The 23,026-nt window shown below is 45.9% G+C and overlaps 1 protein-coding gene across 2 annotated transcripts in view; it reads left to right on the forward strand.

Annotated features, from left to right (window-relative positions):
• The window catches only part of LOC119962731 (protein FAM221B-like), a 78,240-nt gene that overhangs the window by 46,079 nt on the left and 9,135 nt on the right, over positions 1-23,026 (forward strand). For both annotated transcript variants that reach the window (XM_038790720.1, XM_038790719.1), the window contains 3 exons: positions 10,431-10,541; positions 15,886-16,089; positions 21,619-21,738. In XM_038790720.1, the coding sequence (XP_038646648.1) occupies positions 10,431-10,541; positions 15,886-16,089; positions 21,619-21,738 (435 nt within the window). The remainder of the gene's footprint in view (positions 1-10,430; positions 10,542-15,885; positions 16,090-21,618; positions 21,739-23,026) is intronic.

The raw sequence follows: 23,026 nt of genomic DNA on the forward strand, positions 1-23,026 counted from the left end.
CTGCTTGCGCAATCCTGCAACTTTGGTGATATCACTGACTCCATGATCAGAGATCAAATTGTTTTAGGAGTCCACTCTGATCCTCTACGAGAGCAATTGTTGAAAATCAAGGACATGACCCTGCCAGTCACGATTGAAATGTGTACTGTGCATGAGCACTCTAAAAATCGCTATTCACAGTACAAAACGGCAGAAAGTGAAAAACAAGCCTCCCATGAGGTGGAGTGTTCAGGCCATCTCCCGGATGCAGCATCTCCACATTGACGAAAGCAGCCATTTTGCGCACTCTTCCCGGGGCCCGACGCATGCGATCAGGAAAACGAAACGGCCGAAAACCGCACTGCGCAGGTGCAGACGTCCGAGAACCGCATCACACATGCGCAAGGACGCACTGAGCATCATGAGGCCGACGTCATGACGTGTGCGAACTGTGGCAGCGCCCATTTTTTTTAAAACTGACCTGCAAGAGGCAAACGCTGTTTAAACTGTGGGAAACCAAACCGTTATGCAGCCCTGTGCAGAGCTGCACCACCAGTCAGGAGCCAGCGCTCAACACCGAACAACACTGAATGCATGACTCTGATCCAGGCAGTGCGATGGATCCAGATGATGAATACCTGGACAACACTTACCAAGTGGGCATTATTACAAAGTGCGAATATGCCACACCGGACATATCGCAATCGAATCAATCCTGGCCGTGGATTCCGAGGACAAATGGCATGCAGTGATGAAAGTCAACAACTGCCCCATCCAGTTCAAACTGGACATAGGTGCCTCCGCCAACCTCATTTTGCAGGTGGACTTCAAGAGAATCAAGAAGCCCCCACAATCCTTCCAGCTCCCTGCAAACTCCCGGACTACAGTGGAAACGTAATCAAGGCACTGGGGTTCTGCCATCTGCAGGTGTCCAGCCGACACACACAAGCAAGCTTACGCTTCAAGATTGTTAAACCAGACAGGGCGTCCCTGCTAGGTGTGCACGCCTGCAAGCAACTGAACCTCATTCAAAGGGTCTACACCACGACACCGTCCCATTCGGATCTTCAGGCCAGCATGGACGACATCGTAACCCAGTACCCAGACATATTTAGCGGGATGGGCACGCTGCCATACGAGTACAAGATTCTACTGCGGCCTGATGCCAAGCCAGTGGTCCACGCACCACAACGAGTCCCTGCTCCACGGAGAGAGCGCCTGAAGGCAGAGCTCACGAGTCTACAACAAAAAGGCATCATCTCCAAGGTCACTGAACCGACCGACTGGGTCAGCTCGATGATGTGTGTAAAGAAGCCTTCGGGAGACTTACGCATCTGCATTGACCCCAAGGATCTAATCAAAAACATTATGTGGGAACATTACCCTATCCTGAAGAGGGAACAAATCACGAGTGAGATGGCACACACGCACTTCATCACAAAATTGGACGCATCCCAAGAATTTTGGCAAATCCAACTTGAAGAATCCAGCAGAAGGCTCTGCACTTTCAATACGCCTTTTGGCAGGTTCTGCTATAACCGAATACCATTTGGCATCATCTCAGCATCAGAGATTTTCCATCGCATCATGGAAAAGATGATGGCGGGATTGGAAGGGGTTTGTGTCTACGTTGACGATATCATAATCTGGTCCACAACCCCAGAGGAACATGTGTCGCAACTCAAGAAAGTATTCCGACGCTTACACGAACATGGCCTCAAGCTAAAGTGCTGTTTTGGAACATCCACGCTGAGTCCAGATGACCCTTTGTCAAAGCTAATTTAAAGATGCTGCCAGACCTGCTGAGATTTTCCAGCATTTTCTCTTTTGATTTTAGAATATTATTTAAATGGGGAGAGACTTCTGAGGGCTGCAGTACAGAGGGATCTGGGTGACCTGGTACGTGAATCACAAAAACTGAGCATGGAGTTACAGCTAGTAATTTAAAAGGCAAATGGAATGGTGGCCTTTATTGCAAAGGGGAGTGAAGTATAAATGTAAGAAAGCCTTGCTACAGTGGTACATGGCATTGGTGAGAGTGGACCTGGAGTACTCATTACTTAAGGAAGGATATGCATGCATTGGAGACAGTTCAGAGATTCCTGGGATGACGGAGTTGTCTTGTGAGGAACAGTTGAGCAATTTGGTCCTCTCTTCATTGGAGTTTAGAAGAATGAGAGGTGTTCTTCTTGAAACATGTATGATTCTGAGGGGGGCTAAACAGATTAGATGCTCATGAGAGGATGTTTCCCCTCATAGGGGAATTTAGAACTATGAGGCACAGTTTAAATATAAAGGTATGGATTTTCCATTCCACCATGGCAGATGCGACGAGCTTGCAAAGGTTCATTTTGCGGCATAGTAAATCCCACCAATGGGCACAATTGGAAGATCCCACCATAGGAGTTGCTCATTAAAGATGAAGTTGAGGAGGAACTTCTTCTCCAAGAGGGTCATTAATCTTTGAAATTATTCCCCAGGGTGCAGTGGAGGCTGGGTCATTGAATATATTCAAGGCTAAGTAGTGAGATTTTTGATTGATAAGGGAATCAAAGGTTATGGAGGACAGAGAGGAAAGTGGGATTAAGGGCACAATCAGATCAGTCATGATCTTATTTGTTGATGACGCAGGCTTGATGTGCCAAGTGACCCTCAAATGCTCCTATTTGCTGTCGTCTTACGATCAAAGGAATTTAAAAATCATGAATTATTTTTTAAGATGCAGTCACAGAGAATTATTTGAATGACCAGTATTTTATTTGGCGCTAGTGACGTTAAGGAACATTGTTGACCAGAAGACCGAGAAAGCAGTTCTTCAAATAAGTCGACTGAGAATTTTTACACCCACTGAAATGGGCAGTCCAGAGCCCGGCTCCTCATCTCATGCAAAGGATGGCATTGTTGTGTGCCATCTATGAATGATCTTCAGCTGATCGTTACCCAGTCTAGATGGGATGCATCCTCGGTGCTGAGGAAAGTACGTCTGGAAAGAGCAGAGGTTTTAGACTGGGATAAACCCAGTAAACCCCAGTCTAGGTGTACGAGGTATTGAGCTTTACCCAATTATTTGATTCATTTCTAATTGGTTCAACATTTCCTACTTACAGTTTTATCTCCTGTAGCTTGTTTTTTTCCCCACGTTTTGAGTCTCCAGACACAATTGTTTGGTTTTCCTGAACCTACTTCTTTGGCGATCACTCGCGAAGGAGTATGATTGTCAACCTAAGAAACTGGTCATGGGTTCTGTGGGTTCTTGCATGACTGATGAGTCTGATCCTAGAGCTACATCTTCAACTGCACACTTGTTTCTGGGAGGTGGGACTGTAGATCGTCCTTGGACTCTAGAGCATTGGTATTCCTTTCTAAGGCTCCTTTTCCAGGCCTCCCCTCGCCGTCAAGTGTCTTCAAAAAATTGCGTCCCTTCAATCAGGAGGTTCCGCTTGTCATGTTATTCACCCTGGGGTAACACGGACTGCAACTGGATGCAGTTGTACTTGAAAGTAGACTCCAAACTGTGATGCTAGTTCAATACGCTTTATTGAACTTGTTAAGCAGTGCACACAGTTCGCTGTGGGTTTGACACTCTACTAGTCTCAGTGTGCTTACTATAACTAACTAGACCAGACTAGCTCTGAGCCATGTGTAGAAGGTGCAAACTGATATATACACCCTGACTGTCACTACAGTTGTCACCAGTGGAAAGAGGCAGAGTGCTGATACCTCGTGTGTTTTATAGTGGGAGACCACTGATGCACGATCAATTGCACAAAGACGACAGTTGAATACAACTGAGGCTTTATTACACTAAGATGTGTGGCCCCCTACAGCAGCTGGCAAAATGGCTGCTCTACGGGGAGCACACATATTTATACTCCGCCTACTGGGCAGAGCCAGCAGGCAGGGACTACCCCCGTATCTGTAGTACAGAGCCTTACCACACCTCTCCTAATATATACAATAGTGGTGATTACCACAACCACCTTCTAGTGTTCTGCCTGGTGATTGGTTGTGTTCTGTCCTGTGTGTTGATTGGCTGTACTGGGTGTCTGTCACTGCCTGTCTGTATCTCATTATGTGCATGAGTACATATTATGACATCCCCCTTTTTAAAAAAAATGTTGGTTGTTTGAAGCATATGCGACTGTACTTACATGTATGACTATTTGCATAAAATGGCGAGTGGATGAATATATACATGAGAGGTGTCTAGCGTGCCCATACAGAACAATATTTACAAGATAAATGTCTATAAGTCCAATCTTTGGGGCTTGCGTCAGATCCTTATCGACCGCCTGAGAGGTGGAGGTGGGGATGACAGCACCTTGGCAGGCGGGATTGCTGCCAGATTGGTGGCCTCGTGGTGCGAGGTGTCCGGAGGAGGCATAACAACATCTGGAAAAGTAAGATATGGTGGTGGTCAGGCAACTTTGTGCAGTGCCCTTCTGTTGCGCCTGACAATGGAGCCATCAGCCATACGAGCTACAAACGATCTCGGAGCAGCCTGTCAAACAACAACAGCTGGAGCTGACCAGCCTCCATCAGGTAGCTTGGTCCGAACAGCATCTTTCTGAGATAGCACAGGCAAATCGGTAGCATGAGCATCGTACGTCAGCTTTTGCCGGTTCCTGAGTCGCTGCACCTTTTGCAGCACTGGGAGGTGATCCAGGTCTGGTAAGTGTATGGCCCGAACAGTCGTTCGCAGGTCTCTATTCATGAGGAGTAGAGCCGGAGACATACCGGTGGACAGAGGGGTTGCCCTGTACACCAACAGCGCAAGGTTGAAGTCAGATGCAGAGTCCACAGCCTTGCAGAGCAGTTGCTTCACTATATGGACCCCTTTCTCAACCTTCCCATTGGACTGCGGGTAGTGTGGGCTTGAGGTAATGTGGTTGAATTGGTACGACTTGGCGAAATTGGACCACTCTTGGCTGTGGAAGCAGGGATCATTGTCATTCATGACAGTGAGTGGAATACCATGCCTGGCAAATGTCTCCTTGCAGACCTAGATGACTGGCCTTGATGTGAGGTCTGACAGCTTCACAACTTCCGGGTGATTTGAGAAGTAATCTATGATGAGCACATAGTCGCGCCAATTGGCGTGAAAAAGGTCGATTTCCACCTTGGACCACAGAGAGGTCACAATCTCGTGTTGCTGGAGTGTTTCTTTTGTTTGAGCAGGCTGGAAACGCTGGCAGGTCGCACAATTGAGGACCATGTTGGATATGACCTGGCTGATTCCAGGCCAATAAACAGCCTGCCGGGCCCTGCGCCTACACTTTTTGACACCGAGGTGTCCCTCGTGGATTTTTTAGAGCACTAAGCTCTGCAGACTGTGAGGAATAACGATATGATCTAGCTTGAGGAGGATCCCCTCGACAACTGTCAGGTCGTCCTTCATATTAAAGAACTGAGGGCATTGCCCTTTTTGCCAGCCATTTGCAAGGTAGTGTATTACACGCTGCAGAAGAGGGTCTTTGGCAGTCTCTTCACGAATGCTGATCACTCTTTCATCTGAGGCTGGGAGGTTGCTGGCACACAGCTGCACCTGTGCCTCAATCTGGCGGATGAAGTCAACCTGTTCACAGGGTGAAGTGATGGAGCGGGACAGGGCATCCGCAATTATCAGCTCCTTTCCTGGTGTGTGTACTAGCTCAAAATCGTACCTTCGGAGTCGAAGCAGAATGCGCTGAAGCCTGGGCGTCATGTCATTCAAGTCCTTATGAATGATATGGACCAAGTGTCTGTGGTCAGTCTCCACTGTGAAGGTTGGTAGACACTTTTTTTTTTCTATCTGGCCATACCTCTGTTCAGTAGGATACATGGCCCTTGACGCATAAGCAACTGGAGCCCAGGACGAGGAGTCATCCCTTTGGAGGAGCACCACACCAATGCCGTCCTGGCTGGCGTCTGGGGAGATTTTTGTTTCCCTGTCCGGCCAAAAAGCACTAGTATCGGAGCAGTGGTGAGCTTTGCTTTGAGCTCAAGCCACTCTGCTTGATGTGTGGGTAGCCACTGGAATGCAGTGGACTTCTTCACCAGCAGGGTAGCATGGTGGTTAGCATACATGCTTCACAGCTCCACGGTCCCAGGTTCGATTCCCGGCTGGGTCACTGTCTGTGTGGAGTCTGCACGTCCTCCCCCTGTGTGCGTGGGTTTCCTCCGGGTGCTCCGGTTTCCTCCCACAGTCCAAAGATGTGCGGGTTAGGTGGATTGGCCATGCTAAATTGCCTGTAGTGTCCTAAAAAAAGTAAGGCTAAGAGGGGGGGTTGTTGGGTTACGGGTATAGGGTGGATGCGTGGGTTTGAGTAGGGTGATCATGGCTCGGCACAACATTGAGGGCCGAAGGGCCTGTTCTGTGCTGTACTAAGAACATAAGAACATAAGAACTAGGAGCAGGAGTAGGCCATCTGGCCCCTCGAGCCTGCTCCGCCATTCAATTAGATCATGGCTGATCTTTTGTGGACTCAGCTCCACTTTCCGGCCCGAACACCATAACCCTTAATCCCTTTATTCTTCAAAAAACTATCTATCTTTACCTTAAAAACATGTAATGAAGGAGCCTCAACTGCTTCACTGGGCAAGGAATTCCATAGATTCACAACCCTTTGGGTGAAGAAGTTCCTCCTAAACTCAGTTCTAAATCTACTTCCCCTTATTTTGAGGCTATGCCCCCTAGTTCTGCTGTCACCCGCCAGTGGAAACAACCTGCCCGCATCTATCCTATCTATTCCCTTCATAATTTTAAATGTTTCTATAAGATCCCCCCTCATCCTTCTAAATTCCAACGAGTACAGTCCCAGTCTACTCAACCTTTCCTCATAATCCAACCCCTTCAGCTCTGGGATTAACCTAGTGAATCTCCTCTGCACACCCTCCAGCGCCAGTACGTCCTTTCTCAAGTAAGGAGACCAAAACTGAACACAATACTCCAGGTGTGGCCGCACTAACACCTTATACAATTGCAACATAACCTCCCTAGTCTTAAACTCCATCCCTCTAGCAATGAAGGACAAAATTCCATTTGCCTTCTTAATCACCTGTTGCACTTGTAAACCAACCTTCTGTGACTCATGCACTAGCACACCCAAGTCTCTCTGAACAGCGGCATGCTTTAATATTTTATCGTTTAAATAATAGGCCCGTTTGCTGTTATTCCTACCAAAATGGATAACCTCACATTTGTCAACATTGTATTCCATCTGCCAGACCCGAGCCCATTCACTTAACCTATCCAAATCCCTCTGCAGACTTCCAGTATCCTCTGCACTTTTCGCTTTACCACTCATCTTAGTGTCATCTGCAAACTTGGACACATTGCCCTTGGTCCCCAACTCCAAATCATCAATGTAAATTGTGAACAATTGTGGGCCCAACACGGATCCCTGAGGAACACCACCAGCTACTGATTGCCAACCAGAGAAACACCCATTTATCCCAACTCTTTGCTTTCTATTAATTAACCAATCCTCTATCCATGCTACTACTTTACCCTTAATGCCATGCATCTTTATCTTATGCAGCAACCTTTTGTGTGGCACCTTGTCAAAGGCTTTCTGGAAATCCAGATATACCACATCCATCGGCTCCCCGTTATCTACTGCACTGGTAATGTCCTCAAAAGATTCCACTAAATTAGTTAGGCATGACCTGCCTTTTACGAACCCATGCTGCGTCTGCCCAATGGGACAATTTCTATCCAGATGCCTCGCAATTTCTTCCTTGATGATAGATTCCAGCATCTTCCCTATTACCGAAGTTAAACTCACTGGCCTATAATTTCCTGCTTTCTGCCTACCTCCTTTTTTAAACAGTGGCGTCACGTTTGCTAATTTCCAATCCACCGGGACCACCCCAGAGTCTAGTGAATTTCGGTAAATTATCACTAGTGCATCTGCAATTTCCCTAGCCATCTCTTTTAGCACTCTGGGATGCATTCCATCAGGGCCAGGAGACTTGTCTACCTTTAGCCCCATTAGCTTGCCCATCACTCCCTCCTTAGTGATAACAATCCTCTCAAGGTCCTCACCTGTCATAGCCTCATTTCTATCAGTCGCTGGCATGTTATTTGTGTCTTCCACTGTGAAGACCGACCCAAAAAACCTGTTCAGTTCCTCAGCCATTTCCTCATTTCCCATTATTAAAACTCCCTTCTCATCCTCTAAAGGACCGATATTTACCTTAGCCACTCTTTTTTGTCTTATATATTTGTAAAAACTTTTACTGTCTGTTTTTATATTCTGAGCAAGTTTACTCTCGTACTCTATCTTACTCTTCTTTATAGCTTTTTTAGTAGCTTTCTGTTGCCCCCTAAAGTTCTATGGCTTCTATGCCTGAGAGCCGTGATGTGTGAGGCCATGTTGGGAATGAATTTTCCCAAGAATTTCACCATTCCGAGGAAGCGTAGTACCGCCTTTTTGTCTTCCGGGGTCTTCATGGCGTTAATGGCCTTGATCTTGTCCGAATCTGATCGTACACCCTGCTGGGATATCTGGTCACCCAAGAACTTGATGGATGACATGCCAAAGGAGCACTTGGCCTTGTTCAGCTTGAGGCCATTTGCATGGACACGTTGAAAGACTTGTTTGAGGCGAGATATGTGTTCCTCGGGGGTCGTTGACCATATGATTACATCATCTATGTATACCCTCAATGCCCTCCATCATCTGCTCCATGATCCTGTGGAAGATTTCAGAGGCTGAGACAATGCCGAACGGCATACGGTTATAACAGCACCTGCTAAATGGTGTGCTGACCGTGCAGAGCTTCCTGCTGGACTCGTCTAGTTGTATCTGCCAGAAACCACATGATGCATCTAGCTTCGTGAAGAATTTGCCGTGTGCCATCTCACTGGTCAGTTCCTCCCGCTTTGGGATTGTGTAGTGTTCCCGCATTATGTTCCGGTTAAGTTCTTTGTGATCAATGCATATCCGCAACTCTCCTGAGGGCTTCTTCACACAGACCATCGAGCTGACCCAGTCAGTCGGTTCCATCAGTTTGGAGATGATGCCCTGGTCTTGGAGGTCCTGCATCTCAATACCACGAATGTGTTTCTAGTGTTCTGCCTGGTGATTGCTTGTGTTCTGTCCTATGTGCTGATTGGCTGTACTAGGTGTCTGTCACTGCCTGTCTGTATCTCATTATGTGCATGAGTGCATATCATGACACCATCAAGTCATTTTTTTATGAACAAGGGTCTCTCAGTTGTTGACGTCAACATTGCATTTCTTGGGGCAGCATGGTGGCACAGTGGTTAGCATTGCTGCCTACGGCGCTGAGGACCCGGGTTCGAACCCCGGCCCTGAGTCACTGTCCGTGTGGAGTTTGCACGTTCTCCCCGTGGCTGTGTGGGTTTCACCCCCACAACCCAAAGATGTGCAGGTTAGGTGAATTGGCCATGCTAAATTGCCCCTTAATTGGAAAAAAATAATTGGGTACGCTAAATGTATTAAAAAAAACAAAAGAAACATTGCATTTCTTGAGGTAAACCGTCAGAGTCTTTGAAACACTTACTTTGTCATCCTCTTGTTCGGGAGCACTGAACTGGGCGAAGAAGATTTGCTTTGGCAGTCGGAACTCTAACATCCTAAACATGTGGCCAGCCCAGCGGAGTTGGTTCTGGATGATCATGGCCTCGATACTGGTGCTCTTTGCTCCTTCAAGGACACTAGTGTTAGCACGGCCGTCCTCCCAGCTGATGCAGAAAATCTGTCTCAGGCACAGTGTGTCTGAACTGCAACAAGAAAATAATTGCAGATATAGTTTAGCCTGTGTATTATGTTCATCTTGAAATAATTCGCCTTTACTTTGGTGAAAGAAGAATTAATTTCCCTCCTCTTCAGTTCTTGTTTAATACCTACTATTAGTTTGAACATGTTACTGCCTAATATCAAGGTAGATTATTGACAACACATGTGCCCAAGTAAACCACCTCTTTAGTCTCTTATGTGATGAAGATATCAGGGAAATCTATCCTCCAATTATATGATTAGGTCCTGTCATCTGTAGCTTCCTTGGTAACTTCTTTTCCCCTTTAGGAAACACAGGGCTGAACTTTATTTTAGACCATTATAAATTTTGCTGCAGGCACTGCATAAACCAAACCTTCCCCTTAATGTGAAGATGGAGAATCACACTGGCACTGAAGGCTAAGGTCTAGCTTAAAATATACATTTGATTAGTGCAGCAGGAAGATGACAGAAGTTAACCGGAAAGAACAACTTTAGCCTTGCATTTTCAAAAGTACTAATATTGCAACTTGCCCTGTGAAAGAGAGGTATGTTTTTCAGTACATGTGAGCATGAATACCTTGTTTCCTTTTTGACATACACTCGGAACTTTAGTACATTTCAGTTTTGCTTTAAGGCATTTTCACCAACTGCATTATAAGTAATCATAGATAGTGCAGCTATTATGTTTGCAACCAATGCATGGTGATTGTGTTGCTTTGACAGGGATCTATATTGGATGGCGATGTCCTGAGTACAAATGGGATTGCATTCGAGTTGGAGTAAAGTCAAAGTGTTTTTGTGGACACCTCCTGGCTGAACATGAACGCTTTACCGGTATGAACCTCGCTTTGTATATAAATCGATTATTTTTGGTTGAATGTAAAAATAAGCTGGCACGAACACACTGAACTCTGCTCCTTCGGCTCAAGTCTAATGATCAACTCATAATCACTACAGTTCTCAGCAAAGCGGTGTTAGTAAGCCAATGACATCTCAGGATTTTAGAGGTGCTAATCATAATAGTGTTTGTTTATTTCACAGGAACGAGGAATAGGAAAATTGGGTTCTCCAAAATAGGGGCTCACCAGCTGATGGGTCGGACATGGAAGACCTTGGTGGAAAAATCATACATGGACTCCAGAAGGAACAGCTTGATTGGATCATTGAACTTTTTCCTTCTAGGGTGTACTTGGTTATAAAGTTACCAGCATGCCTCCTTGCTAGCAGTAATCACATTTATATTTTGTCCCAACCACAAAGATGACAGATGTCCAAAGTTTTATTCCCAAATTAATTTCAGTAAAATTAAGCTCCGAACATAAGAACATAAGAATTAGAAGCAGGAGTAGGTCATTTAGTTCCTCAAAGCAGCTCCTTCTTCATCAACATAATGACTGATCTTTGACCTCAACTTTACATTCAATCCGCATTTCCCTTGACTCTCTTCGAGTCCATAGATCCAAGTCTTGAATATATTTAATAACTGAGCATTCAGAACCCTTTGAGCGAAGAATGTTCTCCTCAATTGTAAATGGCCGACCCCTTATCCTGAGATAATTCCACCCTAGAGTCTCTATTAGAGGAAGTTTCCTCTCTGCAACTTGCCTATCAACTCCTCTCAGAATCGCGGGTGAGATTCTCTCGCCTCCTCGTGGCGTGTTTCTAAAATCTAATGGGCCATCATTGCTTCACCTGTGAAGCATATATATTGTTTTGGATTGGAGGGGGGTTAATTTAAACAGCCCTTATTTCTTATATCACCACCAGAAACAGAAAGGTCTATTGATTTGCTTCCCCCTTTATAAGCAGTGATGTAAATCCCAGTTTTGGTGTGATCCAATTTTCCATGAATAACCCAATAGCGGACCCGAGATAAGAGGAACCCATAGGGCTAGTTTATATGCACAGACTCTGAATGTGCGGGGGGGGGTTCACCACATATCCACATATCACCACATACAATGAAGGCGGGATAGAGAGAGAAGGATTTACTGGGCAATGACCACAGAAAAAATAATTATTGTTTCAGCTGTGTCCAGAGTCCAGAATCAAAGGCCCATGAAGTATTCCTTTACAGTGGTCAGCAGGTTGAAATTATATGCTGTATGATTCACGTTTCCAGTGTAGTTAACTTCACATGAGATGATGGGCAGGCAGAATCAGTCTTGTAAGTAATGGTAATGGCACAGAGGTTCCAGTAGAAACAGTGAAGATGGCACCATGTATTCAATCTGGGCAGAGCTCCTTTTCTATGCTGCTTTTGTAGGTAGTAAAATGGCAGTTGAGCCAATATATTCGACAAAGGGTGACCACAGGCTAGATATAGTACTTGGGGAGAATGGGATCAAAGGCTATGAGGAGAAAGCAGGATTAGGCTATTGAGTTGGATGATCAGCCAGGATCATGATAAATGGCAGAGCAGGCTCGAAGGGCCAAAAGGCCTCCTCCTGCTCCTATCTTCTATGTATCTATCTATCTCCTATCTGAGTTCCCAAGATGGTTGAATGTTCCACCCTTTAAGATTTAAAGGGGAGGTTGTGGGGTCCTTTGTCCCAACAGATGAATATCTCTGGTTGGCCATGCCTGGCTTAGGAAATGCAGATGGTCTTTGTATAGTTCTCTTTGAATTTCATCCCTGCAGCCCACAGGGGTCATACGTGACTCTTCAGAGGTAATGAGCACAACGTTCTGCAATACCGCTTGGTAGATCTTTTTAGTTCAAGGGTAACAGACAGACATGACTTCAGTCATTTGAAAATATCCATAGCGTGAGGTCTGAGTCTTCTAACAATATCTCTCCATAGATACGGAGACCTCTAGATGTGGCCTCAGCCATGTCATGTACAATTGCAACAAGCTACCTTACTACAATCCTTTTTGTAATGAGGACCAACGTAACATTTGCGTTCCTAATTTCTTGCTGTACTTGCATGTTAACTTCCCATGTTCTTGTACAAGGGCACCCAAATCCCTCCGGTCATCATCATCAGCTTTTAATAGTTTCTCAGCATTTCAAAAATAGTCCGATATTCCATTTTTTCTACCAGGTTGGCAATGCCAGGGTGAGTAAGTTCACATTCCCCAAATCCACCACTTTCCTTTACATTCACTCAACCTGTCTCATGTCCGTTTGCATTCTCTTTGGGGTGGAATTTTTCCAGCCAAGGGGAGGCAGGTTTGTGCGTTAGCAGGGATTTAAATCTCCTGAGATTGATGTCGGGTCAGGGCTCCAACATTATCCTGCCCTCACCTGGGATCAAAGACGAGCGAGAAATCCCCTTGGACCTGTCCGGTAAGTTTTTATGGTAATTAAAAAGTCAATTAAGAGCTGTTTTAATCCTCAATTCTGAATTTCCTAGCCAGGGCACCCAATTCCTCACCAGTCAACAACTGGCCAGGTTGATCAAGGTGAGTGCACAGCTTGACCAGCTTCTTCAGTAAAACTGGGATGGTTTTGTTCAGTTACACTGAAGAGCTCCATTCAGGGCCAGGTGAGGGGCTGCTGTTCAAAGCCCTTCTTCTCTGAGACAGTGCTACAACTGCTTGAGAAGTGGTTATCAATGTCTTGGAAGGCGCGTCATCTGTTTGTCACTTCACTCACCTTCAGCTACTGCTTCCCTGCAACCCGCATTCTCCCGCCGCATGGGAGCAGCTTAAACAGCTCCACCAGGCGGAACCCAGCAGCTGTCATCTCCTCAGATGCAAGCCCCTTCACAGAACAGGTGGACACCGAGATCCAACAGGACGAAGGCGAGACTACCCAGCACAGGGTGTATCGGCTTCCATGACTAACAGAGCACCAGTCGCTCAGAAGGTTCTGTCTTTCATCGTAGGCAGCTGCTGACATCAGCACCTTACTGAAACAAGACCTCCTTCCCAGTGGAGCAGGTGGGAGTGCATTGTCAGTGGCTAATATGGAGCTTATTACGAGAAGGCCATCTCCACTACAATGCACCCAGGGGCCTCTGCCTCTCATCAGGGTTTGTGCTTTCATCTCCCGCAAGAAGAGAAAGGAGGGAGGTGTGAGTTTGTGGAGGGGAGGGAAAAACACCATTTGTGGAGGGTGACCCTGAGGCAGGGGTATGAAAGGCAATAGGGTGAGGGTGAGGTTCAGCATTGGCTGTTCAGATGGGGATGTGAGGATATGCCTGAAGATGGAAAAAGTGAAGTTGTATGGGGTTCAGGGTGTGCTAGCTAGATGGATAAAGAACTGGCTGGGCAACAGGAGACAGAGAGTAGTGGTGGACGGGAGTGTCTCAAAATGGAGAAAGGTGACTAGTGGTGTTCCACAGGGATCTGTGCTCGGCCCACTGTTGTTTGTGATATACATAAATGATCTGGACGAAGGTATAAGTGGTCTGATGAGCAAGGTTGCAGATGATACTAAGATTGGTGGAGTTGCAGATAGCGAGGAGGACTGTCAGAGAATACAGCAAAATATAGATAGATTGGATAGTTGGGCAGAGAAATGGCAGATGGAGTTCAATCCAGGCAAATGCGAGGTGATGCATTTTGGAAGATCTAACTCCAGAGCAGACTATATGGTCAATGGAAGAGTCCTGGGGAAAATTGATGTACAGAGAGATCTGGGAGTTCAGGTCCATTGTACCCTGAAGGTGGCAACGCAGGTCGATAGAGTGGTCAAGAAGGCATACAGCATGCTTGCCTTCATCGGACGGGGTATTGAATTCAAGAGTCGGCAGGTCATGTTACAGTTGTATCGGACTTTGGTTAGGCCACATTTGGAATACTGCGTGCAGTTCTGGTCGCCACATTACCAGAAGGATGTGGATGCTTCAGAGAGGGTGCAGAGGAGGTTCACCAGGATGTTGCCTGGTATGGAGGGTGCTAGCTATGAAGAAAGGTTGAGTAGATTAGGATTGTTTTAATTGGAAAGACGGAAGTTGAGGGGAGACCTGATTGAGGGAGACAAAATTATGAGAGGTATGGACAGGGTGGATAGCAACAAGCTTTTTCCAAGAGTGGGGGTGTCAATTACAAGGGGTCACGATTTCAAGGTGAGAGGGGGAAAGTTTAAGGGAGATGTGCGTGGAAAGTTTTTTACACAGAGGGTGGTGGGTGCCTGGAATGCTTTGCCAGCGGAGGTGGTAGAGGCAGGTACGATAGCATCATTTAAGATGCATCTGGACAGATATATGAACGGGTGGGTAACAGAGAGAAGTAGACTTTGTAAAATAGGCAACAGGTTTAGATAAAGGATCTGGATCGGTGCAGGCTGGGAGGGCCGAAGGGCCTGTTCCTGTGCTGTTCAGGCACAGAAATCATGCTGCCGAATTCTTGTGGCCATGGCTCGGAAATCAGGAGCACCGATTGATTGATTAATTGATTGATTTGCTTTATTGTCACATGTATCGAGGTACAGTGAAAAGCATTGTTCTGAGTACAGGCCAGGCAGATTATTCCATACATGAGAAACATGAGACGTTCGATAAATGCACATGTAGATACATAGATATAGACATTGGGTGAAGCATATGGGATGTACTGCTACTCAGTGGAGAAGATGCGTGGAGAGATCAGTTCAGTCTGTAAGAGGGTCTTTGATTATGCTGCCCACTGTCCAAAGGCAGCAGGATGTTTAGACAGAGTCAATGGATGGGAGGCGGGTCCGTGTGATGGACTGAGCTGTCTTCACGACTCTCTATGGTTTTGATGCGACCATCAATTCACGCAAGACAGAGAGTTGAAGTGAACAGTGGATTTAATGGGCTAGAACAGTGTCTGCCTGCGACTGCTCTGCTAGTGAGAGCCGCCTACAGGGCAGCTGCTCTTTATACCTCCCCTCAAGGGGGCGGAGCCCACAAGGGCACCAACCTGATACATTCCGTGTAGTACAGTACAATGGTCCATAGGTGGAGCCCATATGGGCAACAGCGTGATACAATGTAATACAGTGGTGAATGGTTAGTACAATACGTTCACCACAAGTTTCTTACTGTCTTCGGCCGAGCAGTTGCCATATCAGGCTGTGATGCAGCCAGAGAGGCCACAATGAATATACTGCCCGCAGTGCTTGGTTTTCTGAGTCGCATGCTGGCTGTGTAAGACTACACAGTCAGTGAAATTTCTGAATTTCAGGATGAATTTATTTGGGACATTCCAAATTGACTGATGTGGTTTGCTGAATTGACCAGTGCTGTTTATTTGGTTGCAACAGGTACAAGTGTTCGGGTGCCCTGTGTGGTGGCTGGCTGCCAGTGCAGAGCTTATGCCTTCATCCCTTCCCGCCCTGAAGACGTGGGTGAATTCTGGCTGAGGAAACGAAGAAACTTTGACCCCAGCGCCTGGCGAGCCAAATGCCGTTGTAAACATAATCATGAAGAACATAATGTCGGTGGAAGCCATAGTTGCAAGGCTGGTGGTAGGTCACCATGCTTTGTCCATGTTGATTTATACTTCTGAAATATCTTGTATCATCAGTAGAGTTTTATCATATTTCTATGACCCATCAAAATCTATCCATATTGTGAGGCTGACCTTTATTGGGAAAATAGATTTTACTGCTTCATCAACAGAATCACTTATTTTCTTCATTGGATGCGAGAAGATAAGTACAATCCAGCTGAATAAATGGTTTCAGTAGTGGTTGTTAATCACTTACTTTAAGAATGGTTGGCGTTAAAACTCTGGGAAGCAGAGAGGCAGCGAACAGTGTTGCAAACATTCTTCATACTGATGCAGATTTTTTTTTTTGCTGGTATGGTACTTTGTTTAGATGCTGAGAGTCACATTGGAGTTTAGAAGATTCAGAGGCAACCTCATTGAAACATATAAGATCCTGATGGGACTTGATCAGGGTGAATGCGGAAAGGATGTTTCCCCTTGTGGGAGAGACTAGACCTTGGGGACACAGTTTAAAAATCAGGGGTCTCCAATTTAAGTTGGATGTGAGGAGAAATGTTTTCTCTCGGAGGATCGCGAGTCAGGAACTCTCTTCCGCAGAGAATGACTTCTGCAGGATCAATATTTTTCAGACGGAATTAGATAGATTCTTGATTGACCAGGGAGTCAAAAAGAATGGGCAAAGGCGCGAAAGTGGAGTTGAGGCTACAATTAGATCAGCCAATGGCCTTACTGAATAGCGGAGCAGTTTAGTTGGTCTGAATAACCTACTCTAGTATCAAAAATTAAAAACTGATTAGCAAGCAAGATAGACTCAAGAGGCTCCTGAGCTACCTGCCTGGATCGCTTAGACTGCCTTGCAGGCACCCATTCTCTCTCTGCCTACGTACTTTTATCCTTTGGTGTGACCACCTCCCTAAATGTGCTATCTGAATGGTTCTCTGCCTCACAGATGCACAGCAGTGACTCCAGCTGACGCTCAAGTTTCAAAGCCCAGAGCTCAAGCTTCTGCAACCAGTGACACTTCCTGCAGATGTGTTTGCCAAGGAGCACCTCCTTCCCTCTTTGCCAAACTCCCTTGCTCACCAAACCCCAATTTAAACACTCTACTGCAGCCCGTAGCAGCACACAGTGCAGACAATAGCTGCACTGAAGAAGGTCTGTTTTCATGTTTGCTGATTCAAGTTTATGAAAAAACAGTTTAAGATGGCCATCTAATTAACTAGCTTCTCAGAGTGCCCCTGTTTCAAAGCTGGAAGAAAACTCAACTTCTCCCAACACAAAGACCAACTTTTAGCTGATTGCTGAATTAAAGAAAAGACTAGACTTTAGCTAGAAATTAACCCTTAAATTACATTAACCCTTAAAACACCCATACTCACCAAACTCTAACTTAAATATTCAAATGCAGCCCAAGGTAACACTCCAGTGCGGTGAACATCCTCACTTCTGACCTTATGATGGAGGGACGGTCACTGATGAAGCACCTGGTTAGGTCTAAGATGCTACCCTAATAAACTCCTGCAGTTATGTTCCGGAACTCCAACAACCATAGCCATCTTGCTTGACACTGGGTATGACCCAACCAGCGGAGAGTTTCCCCCAGATTCCCATTGACCAGTTTCGCGAGGGCCCCCTGATGCCACATTCAAGCGAATACTGCCTTGATGTCGAGGGCAGTCACTCCCACCTCACCTCTGGCATTCAGCTCTTTTGTGCATGTTTGCACCAAGGCTGTAATGAGGTCAGGAGCTGAGTGACCCTGGCAGAGCCCAAAATTAGCATCAGTGAGCCCAGATAATTTCTGAGTAAGTGCCACTTGATAGCACTGGAGTCTACATCTTCCGTCACTTTGCTGGTGATCAAGATTATACTGATTGGGTGGTAATTGGACGGGTTGGATTTGTCCTGTTTTTTGTGGGCAGAATGTACTTGGGCAATTTTCCACATTGCCGGGTCGATGGCAGTGTTGTAGCTGTACTAGAACAGCCTGGCTAAGGGTGCGGTAAGGTCTGGAGTACAAGTCTTCAATAATATTTCTGGAATGTTGTCAGGGCCCCTAGCCTTTGCAGTATCCAGTGCCTTCAATCATTTTTGATATCACGTGAAGTGAATCAAATTGGCTGAAGACTGGCATCTGTGATGTTAGGGACCTCGGAAGAAGCTGAGATGGATCATGCATCTCAGGGCGGCTTGGTGGCATAGTGGTTAGCACTGCTGCCTCACAGCAGGGTCCCAGGTTCAATTCCGACCTCGGGTCACTGTCTGTGTGGAGTTTGTACTTTCTCCCTGCGTCTGCGTGGGTTTCCTCTGGGTGCTCTGGTTTTCTTCCGTAGTCCAAAGATGAGATAGGTGGATTGGCCGTGCTAAATTGCCCCTTCGTGTCCAAAAGGTTGTGTGGGGTTATTGGGTTACAGAGATGGGGTGGAGACGTGAGCTTAAGTAGGGGGCTCCATCCAAGGGCCGGTGCAGACTAGATGAGCTGAACGGCCTCCTTCTGCACTATAAATTCTATGATTCTATAATCCACTTGCCATCTCTGGCTGAAGCTTGCCATTGTTTCTGCCTTGTATTTTGCATTGATGTGCTGGGCATTGAGGATGGGGATATTTGTGGAGCCTTCTCCTCCAGTTAGCTGTTTATGTGGCAGGACTGCAGAATTTAGATCTGATCTGTTGGTAGCGTGATTGCTTAGTTTTGTCTATTAGTTGCTGCTTATGTTATTTGGCATACAAGTAGTCCTGTGTTGTAGCTTCATCAGGTTCACAACACATCTTTAGGTATTCCTGATGCTGCTCCTAGCATGCCCTCCTGCACTCTTCATTAAACTAGGCTAGATCTCCCAGCTGGATGGTTAATGTCGAATGGGAGATATTTCAGGTATGAGGTTGCAGATTGTGGTTGAATATAATTCTGCTGCTGATGGCCCACAGCGCCTCATGGACGCCCATTATTGAGTCGCTTATTTGAAATCTGTTTGAAATCTATCCACAATGGTCGTTTCACACAACACGATGCAGGGTATTTTCAATGTGAAGACAGGACTTTGTTTCCACAAGCACTGGGCAGTGGCCACTCTTACCGGTTCTGTCATGTACAGATACATCTGTGAAAATGGCTCTTATGGTTTCAATGCTGCTATGTTTTTAGAATTCACTAAACTTACAGAGTTAAATGTAGAGATCAGAGAAAAATACAAATCAGTACAGCATTCTTCATGCAGTCGTCGCTCCAGGTTTGCAAGGTTTCCTAGTTACTCTATTGTTAATCGTTATGGTGCAGTGGTACGCCTCTCCCATGATCTCTGTATTTCTGTAGAATTTCATCAACCTCTTCTTGCCTTTCTAATGCTTTAGCATCTATCTTTCTCTCTGTCACACATTCACCAAATGTCGTCCCACACAAAATGCTTTGTTTTCTTCCACTGCTCTCTCTCTCAGTCCTCATGTTTCACTTGGTATTGTTTCCCCATTTCAGTCCTCACATTCTCTGATCATACAATAGAGCACCTGGCAGTCAAACAGTGCACTATGCAGACGGAAACCTGTCATACAATCTTAGAAAATGCTTAGGATGCCAGAGCCCCCACTGCCAAAGAAAATCTTCGCCCAGCTCAAGGCTCCCTGACAAGAGCAGGACAAAGGAAGTGCTTCAAAGACACCCAGAAGGCTTACCTCAAGCAATGCTACATCGATGTCAATGCCTGGCAGACCCTTGCTCAGAAGAGACCTACATGAAGAAACCTCCTGATTGAAGGGACACAATTCCTCTGGAACACCTGACGGCAAGAGGAGGCCTGGAAAAGGAACCTGAGAAAGGAATACCAGCAATCCCGAGTCCAAGGACTGGAACGTTTTCACGGGATTCTTTCCAAAGTTTTGTAATCATATTTAAAAGCCCTTGGGCATACACCATTTTGTGAAATTGTTCATGTGTTTGGAAAGGTGCTGCAATTCTTTAAAAACAGCTGTTTCTGTTTTTAGACCAGCTGTTAATCGTTCAAAACTGGCGAAGCGACCCGTACTAAAAATTAGAATCCCTAAAATATAAATCTTCCCTGCAACATTATAACCTCACTTCATGCAACTTAGTCCAATGGAAATCAGTGGAGAATGTGTAATGAAGAAAGTCTTCCCACAGCCCAGAAAAATACATTTTAGTGCACCGCAACAATGATCTCCACGCAACATATGATCTTCTTTGGCGACCACTCGCCAATGAGTATGATTGTCCATCTAAGAAACTCTGTTACTGGTCATGGGTTCTATGGTTCCTTGCATGGCTGATGACCCAGTCCTAGAACCTCATTGTCAAGCGTAGGTAGTTCTGAGGTGGGATCAGTCCTTTGACTCAAGATCACTGGTATTCCTTTCTGAAGCTCCTTTCCTGGGCCTCCTCATGCCGTCAGGTGTTCCTGAAGAATTGTGTCCCTTCAATCAGGAGGTTCCTCTACGTAGGTCTCTTCTGAGCAACGGTCTCCCAGGCATTGAAGTCAATGTTTCATTTCTTGAGGTAAGCCTTCAGAGTGTCTTTGAAGAGCTTCCTTTGTCCTGCACTTGTCGGGGGAAGTCTTGTGCTGGATGAAGAACATTTTCTTTGGCAGTCAGGGCTCTGGCACCATGACCAGCACATGGCCAGCCCAGCGGAGTTGATTTTGGATGATCATGGCCTCGATGCTGGTGCTCTTGACTCCTTCAAGGACGCTGGTGTTAGTACACTTATCCTCCCAGCTTATGCAAAGAATCCGTCTCAGACAATGCTGATGGTATCTCTCTGGGCCTTGAGGTGGGGTTTGTGTGTAGTCCAAGTTTCTGAGCCATACAGAAGAGTTAGGAGGACGACTGCCTTGTACACGAGAATCTTGGTCTTAGCACAGATGTCACGTACAAAGCTTCTCGTTCTTAGGCGTCCGAAAGAGGCGCTCGTAGATTGGGTATAGACATAGAATTTACAGTGCCGAAGGAGGCCATTCGGCCCACCTAACCTTTTAGGACATTAAGGGGCAGTTTAGCGTGGCCAATCCACCTAACCTGCACATCTTTGGACTGTGGGAGGAAACCGGAGCACCCGGAGCAAACACGGGGAGAACGTGCAGACAATGACCCGAGCCAGGAATCGAACCTGGGACCCTGGAGCTGTGAAGCAACAGTGCTAACCACTGTGCTACCATGCTGCCTGCAGGGAGGATATGATGTTGGATCGCCGCATCAATATCAGCCTTAGAGGAGAGGTGGCTCCCCAGGTATGGCAAATGTTCCACATTCCTCCATTGATCTTGAGAGACCATCTTGCCCTGGGATGGGTTGGTAAAGGACTTAAGTCTTCCTGAGGTTGGAGCTGAGACTGATTCTTTGGTACAACACAATAACACCAGTATAAAAATCTAGCAATTTTTTGGCATAAACAGAACAGATCATTATAGTATTGAGTTAAACTGGGTTAATATTATTTTAAATCAATATTATTTCAATAATAATCTTTATTATTCAAATCTGTATTATTTTAAATGGATATTATTTTTAATGTTCTTCATATGTTCTTTAAATAGGTTGCTCTTGCCCAGGCTTTGATTCCAATTTCCTCTGCGCAGCCTGTGATAAACATTGGGAACAACATCAAACATTCTTTGAGACAGAAGCACATAGAAAAGAAGCTGGCCTCCCATACGGTAGGAAGTTACTAAAGTTGCCCTTGTTGGTTTATGTTTCCAGATACTGCAGAGTGTCAGCATAAACTAACTAGCGACTGTTCCATCTGAGAGAGTATGCAATAAAATGAATGGAAACCTGAATCAGTATAGAACCAGAACAAACCAATATTTTAATTTGTATCTTAAACGTTCACATTTCTCTGAATTCCAGAGTAGCAAAATTAAAGTTTTCATGATACCTTAGATCACGGTGTCGCCCTTTGAAATCTCCAAAATTCATTCAAAAACAAGCTGACTTAAATTTTCTTTTAAACATTTTTATTTGAGATTTTTCATATTACCCGCTGCAGATGATACATGAACCCAACAGAACAAAAACCCCAACCAATCATACCCACCCCATCCACCAAGAGAAGAAAATCAGCTGAAAAACTAACAAAATGAAACAAACCTCAACTTACAGTGACTAATTCCTTAAAGTAGGTAATGAATGGCTGCCATCACCAACGCTTAAACTGAACCCCCCCCCCCCCCCCCGCCCCACCCCCGCAACGGTGTACTTGAGCTTCTCCAGGTACAAAAATTCCATTAGGTCATTGAACTATACCGAGGCGCTGAGCTCGGTGATCTCCACACCAGTAGAACCTACGTCTGACCGATCAGCGAGGTGATGGCATGGAGCGTTCACTCCTATCTGCAGCCATGGCGAGTCCGACACTCCAAAAATGGCCACGAGACGACAAGGCTCCAGATCGATATCCAGAATTGCTGACTTGGTTCTGAAGTAGGAGACCCAAAAGCTTACCAGTTTGGGGCAAGGCCAGAATGTGTGTGTGTGTGATTGGCCGGCTGTTCAGAAAACCGCTCGCACCCGTGTTCTACCTCCGGAAAGGAACCACTCACTCATTTGGTCAGGTGCACCCTTTGCACCACCTTAAACTGGATTAGACCAAGCCACACACATGAAGACAGGAGTTCACCCTGCGATGGGCCTCGCTCCACACCTCATCATCCACTATACGTCCCAACTCCCTCTCTCACTTCAACATCATCCCATCCACCAAGTCCGAATCCTCAGACAGAATTCCAGATGTGCCAACCTCCTCTGGCCCTGCAAACGAAAGGATCCTTTCCAACAGACATGTCCGCAATGCCTCAGGAAATGTTGAGAAGGCCACCTGTACAAAATTCCTTATCTGGTGGTACCTGAAAAAGTTCAATCCCAGAAGACCAAACTTTGCAACAATTCCTCCAAGCTGGCAAACCAGCCTTCTACAAACAAATCCCCGAATCTCTCAAGCCCCTT

Source organism: Scyliorhinus canicula, chromosome 3, assembly GCF_902713615.1.
Source record: "Scyliorhinus canicula chromosome 3, sScyCan1.1, whole genome shotgun sequence".
In the NCBI taxonomy this organism is placed as follows: Eukaryota; Metazoa; Chordata; class Chondrichthyes; order Carcharhiniformes; family Scyliorhinidae; genus Scyliorhinus; species Scyliorhinus canicula.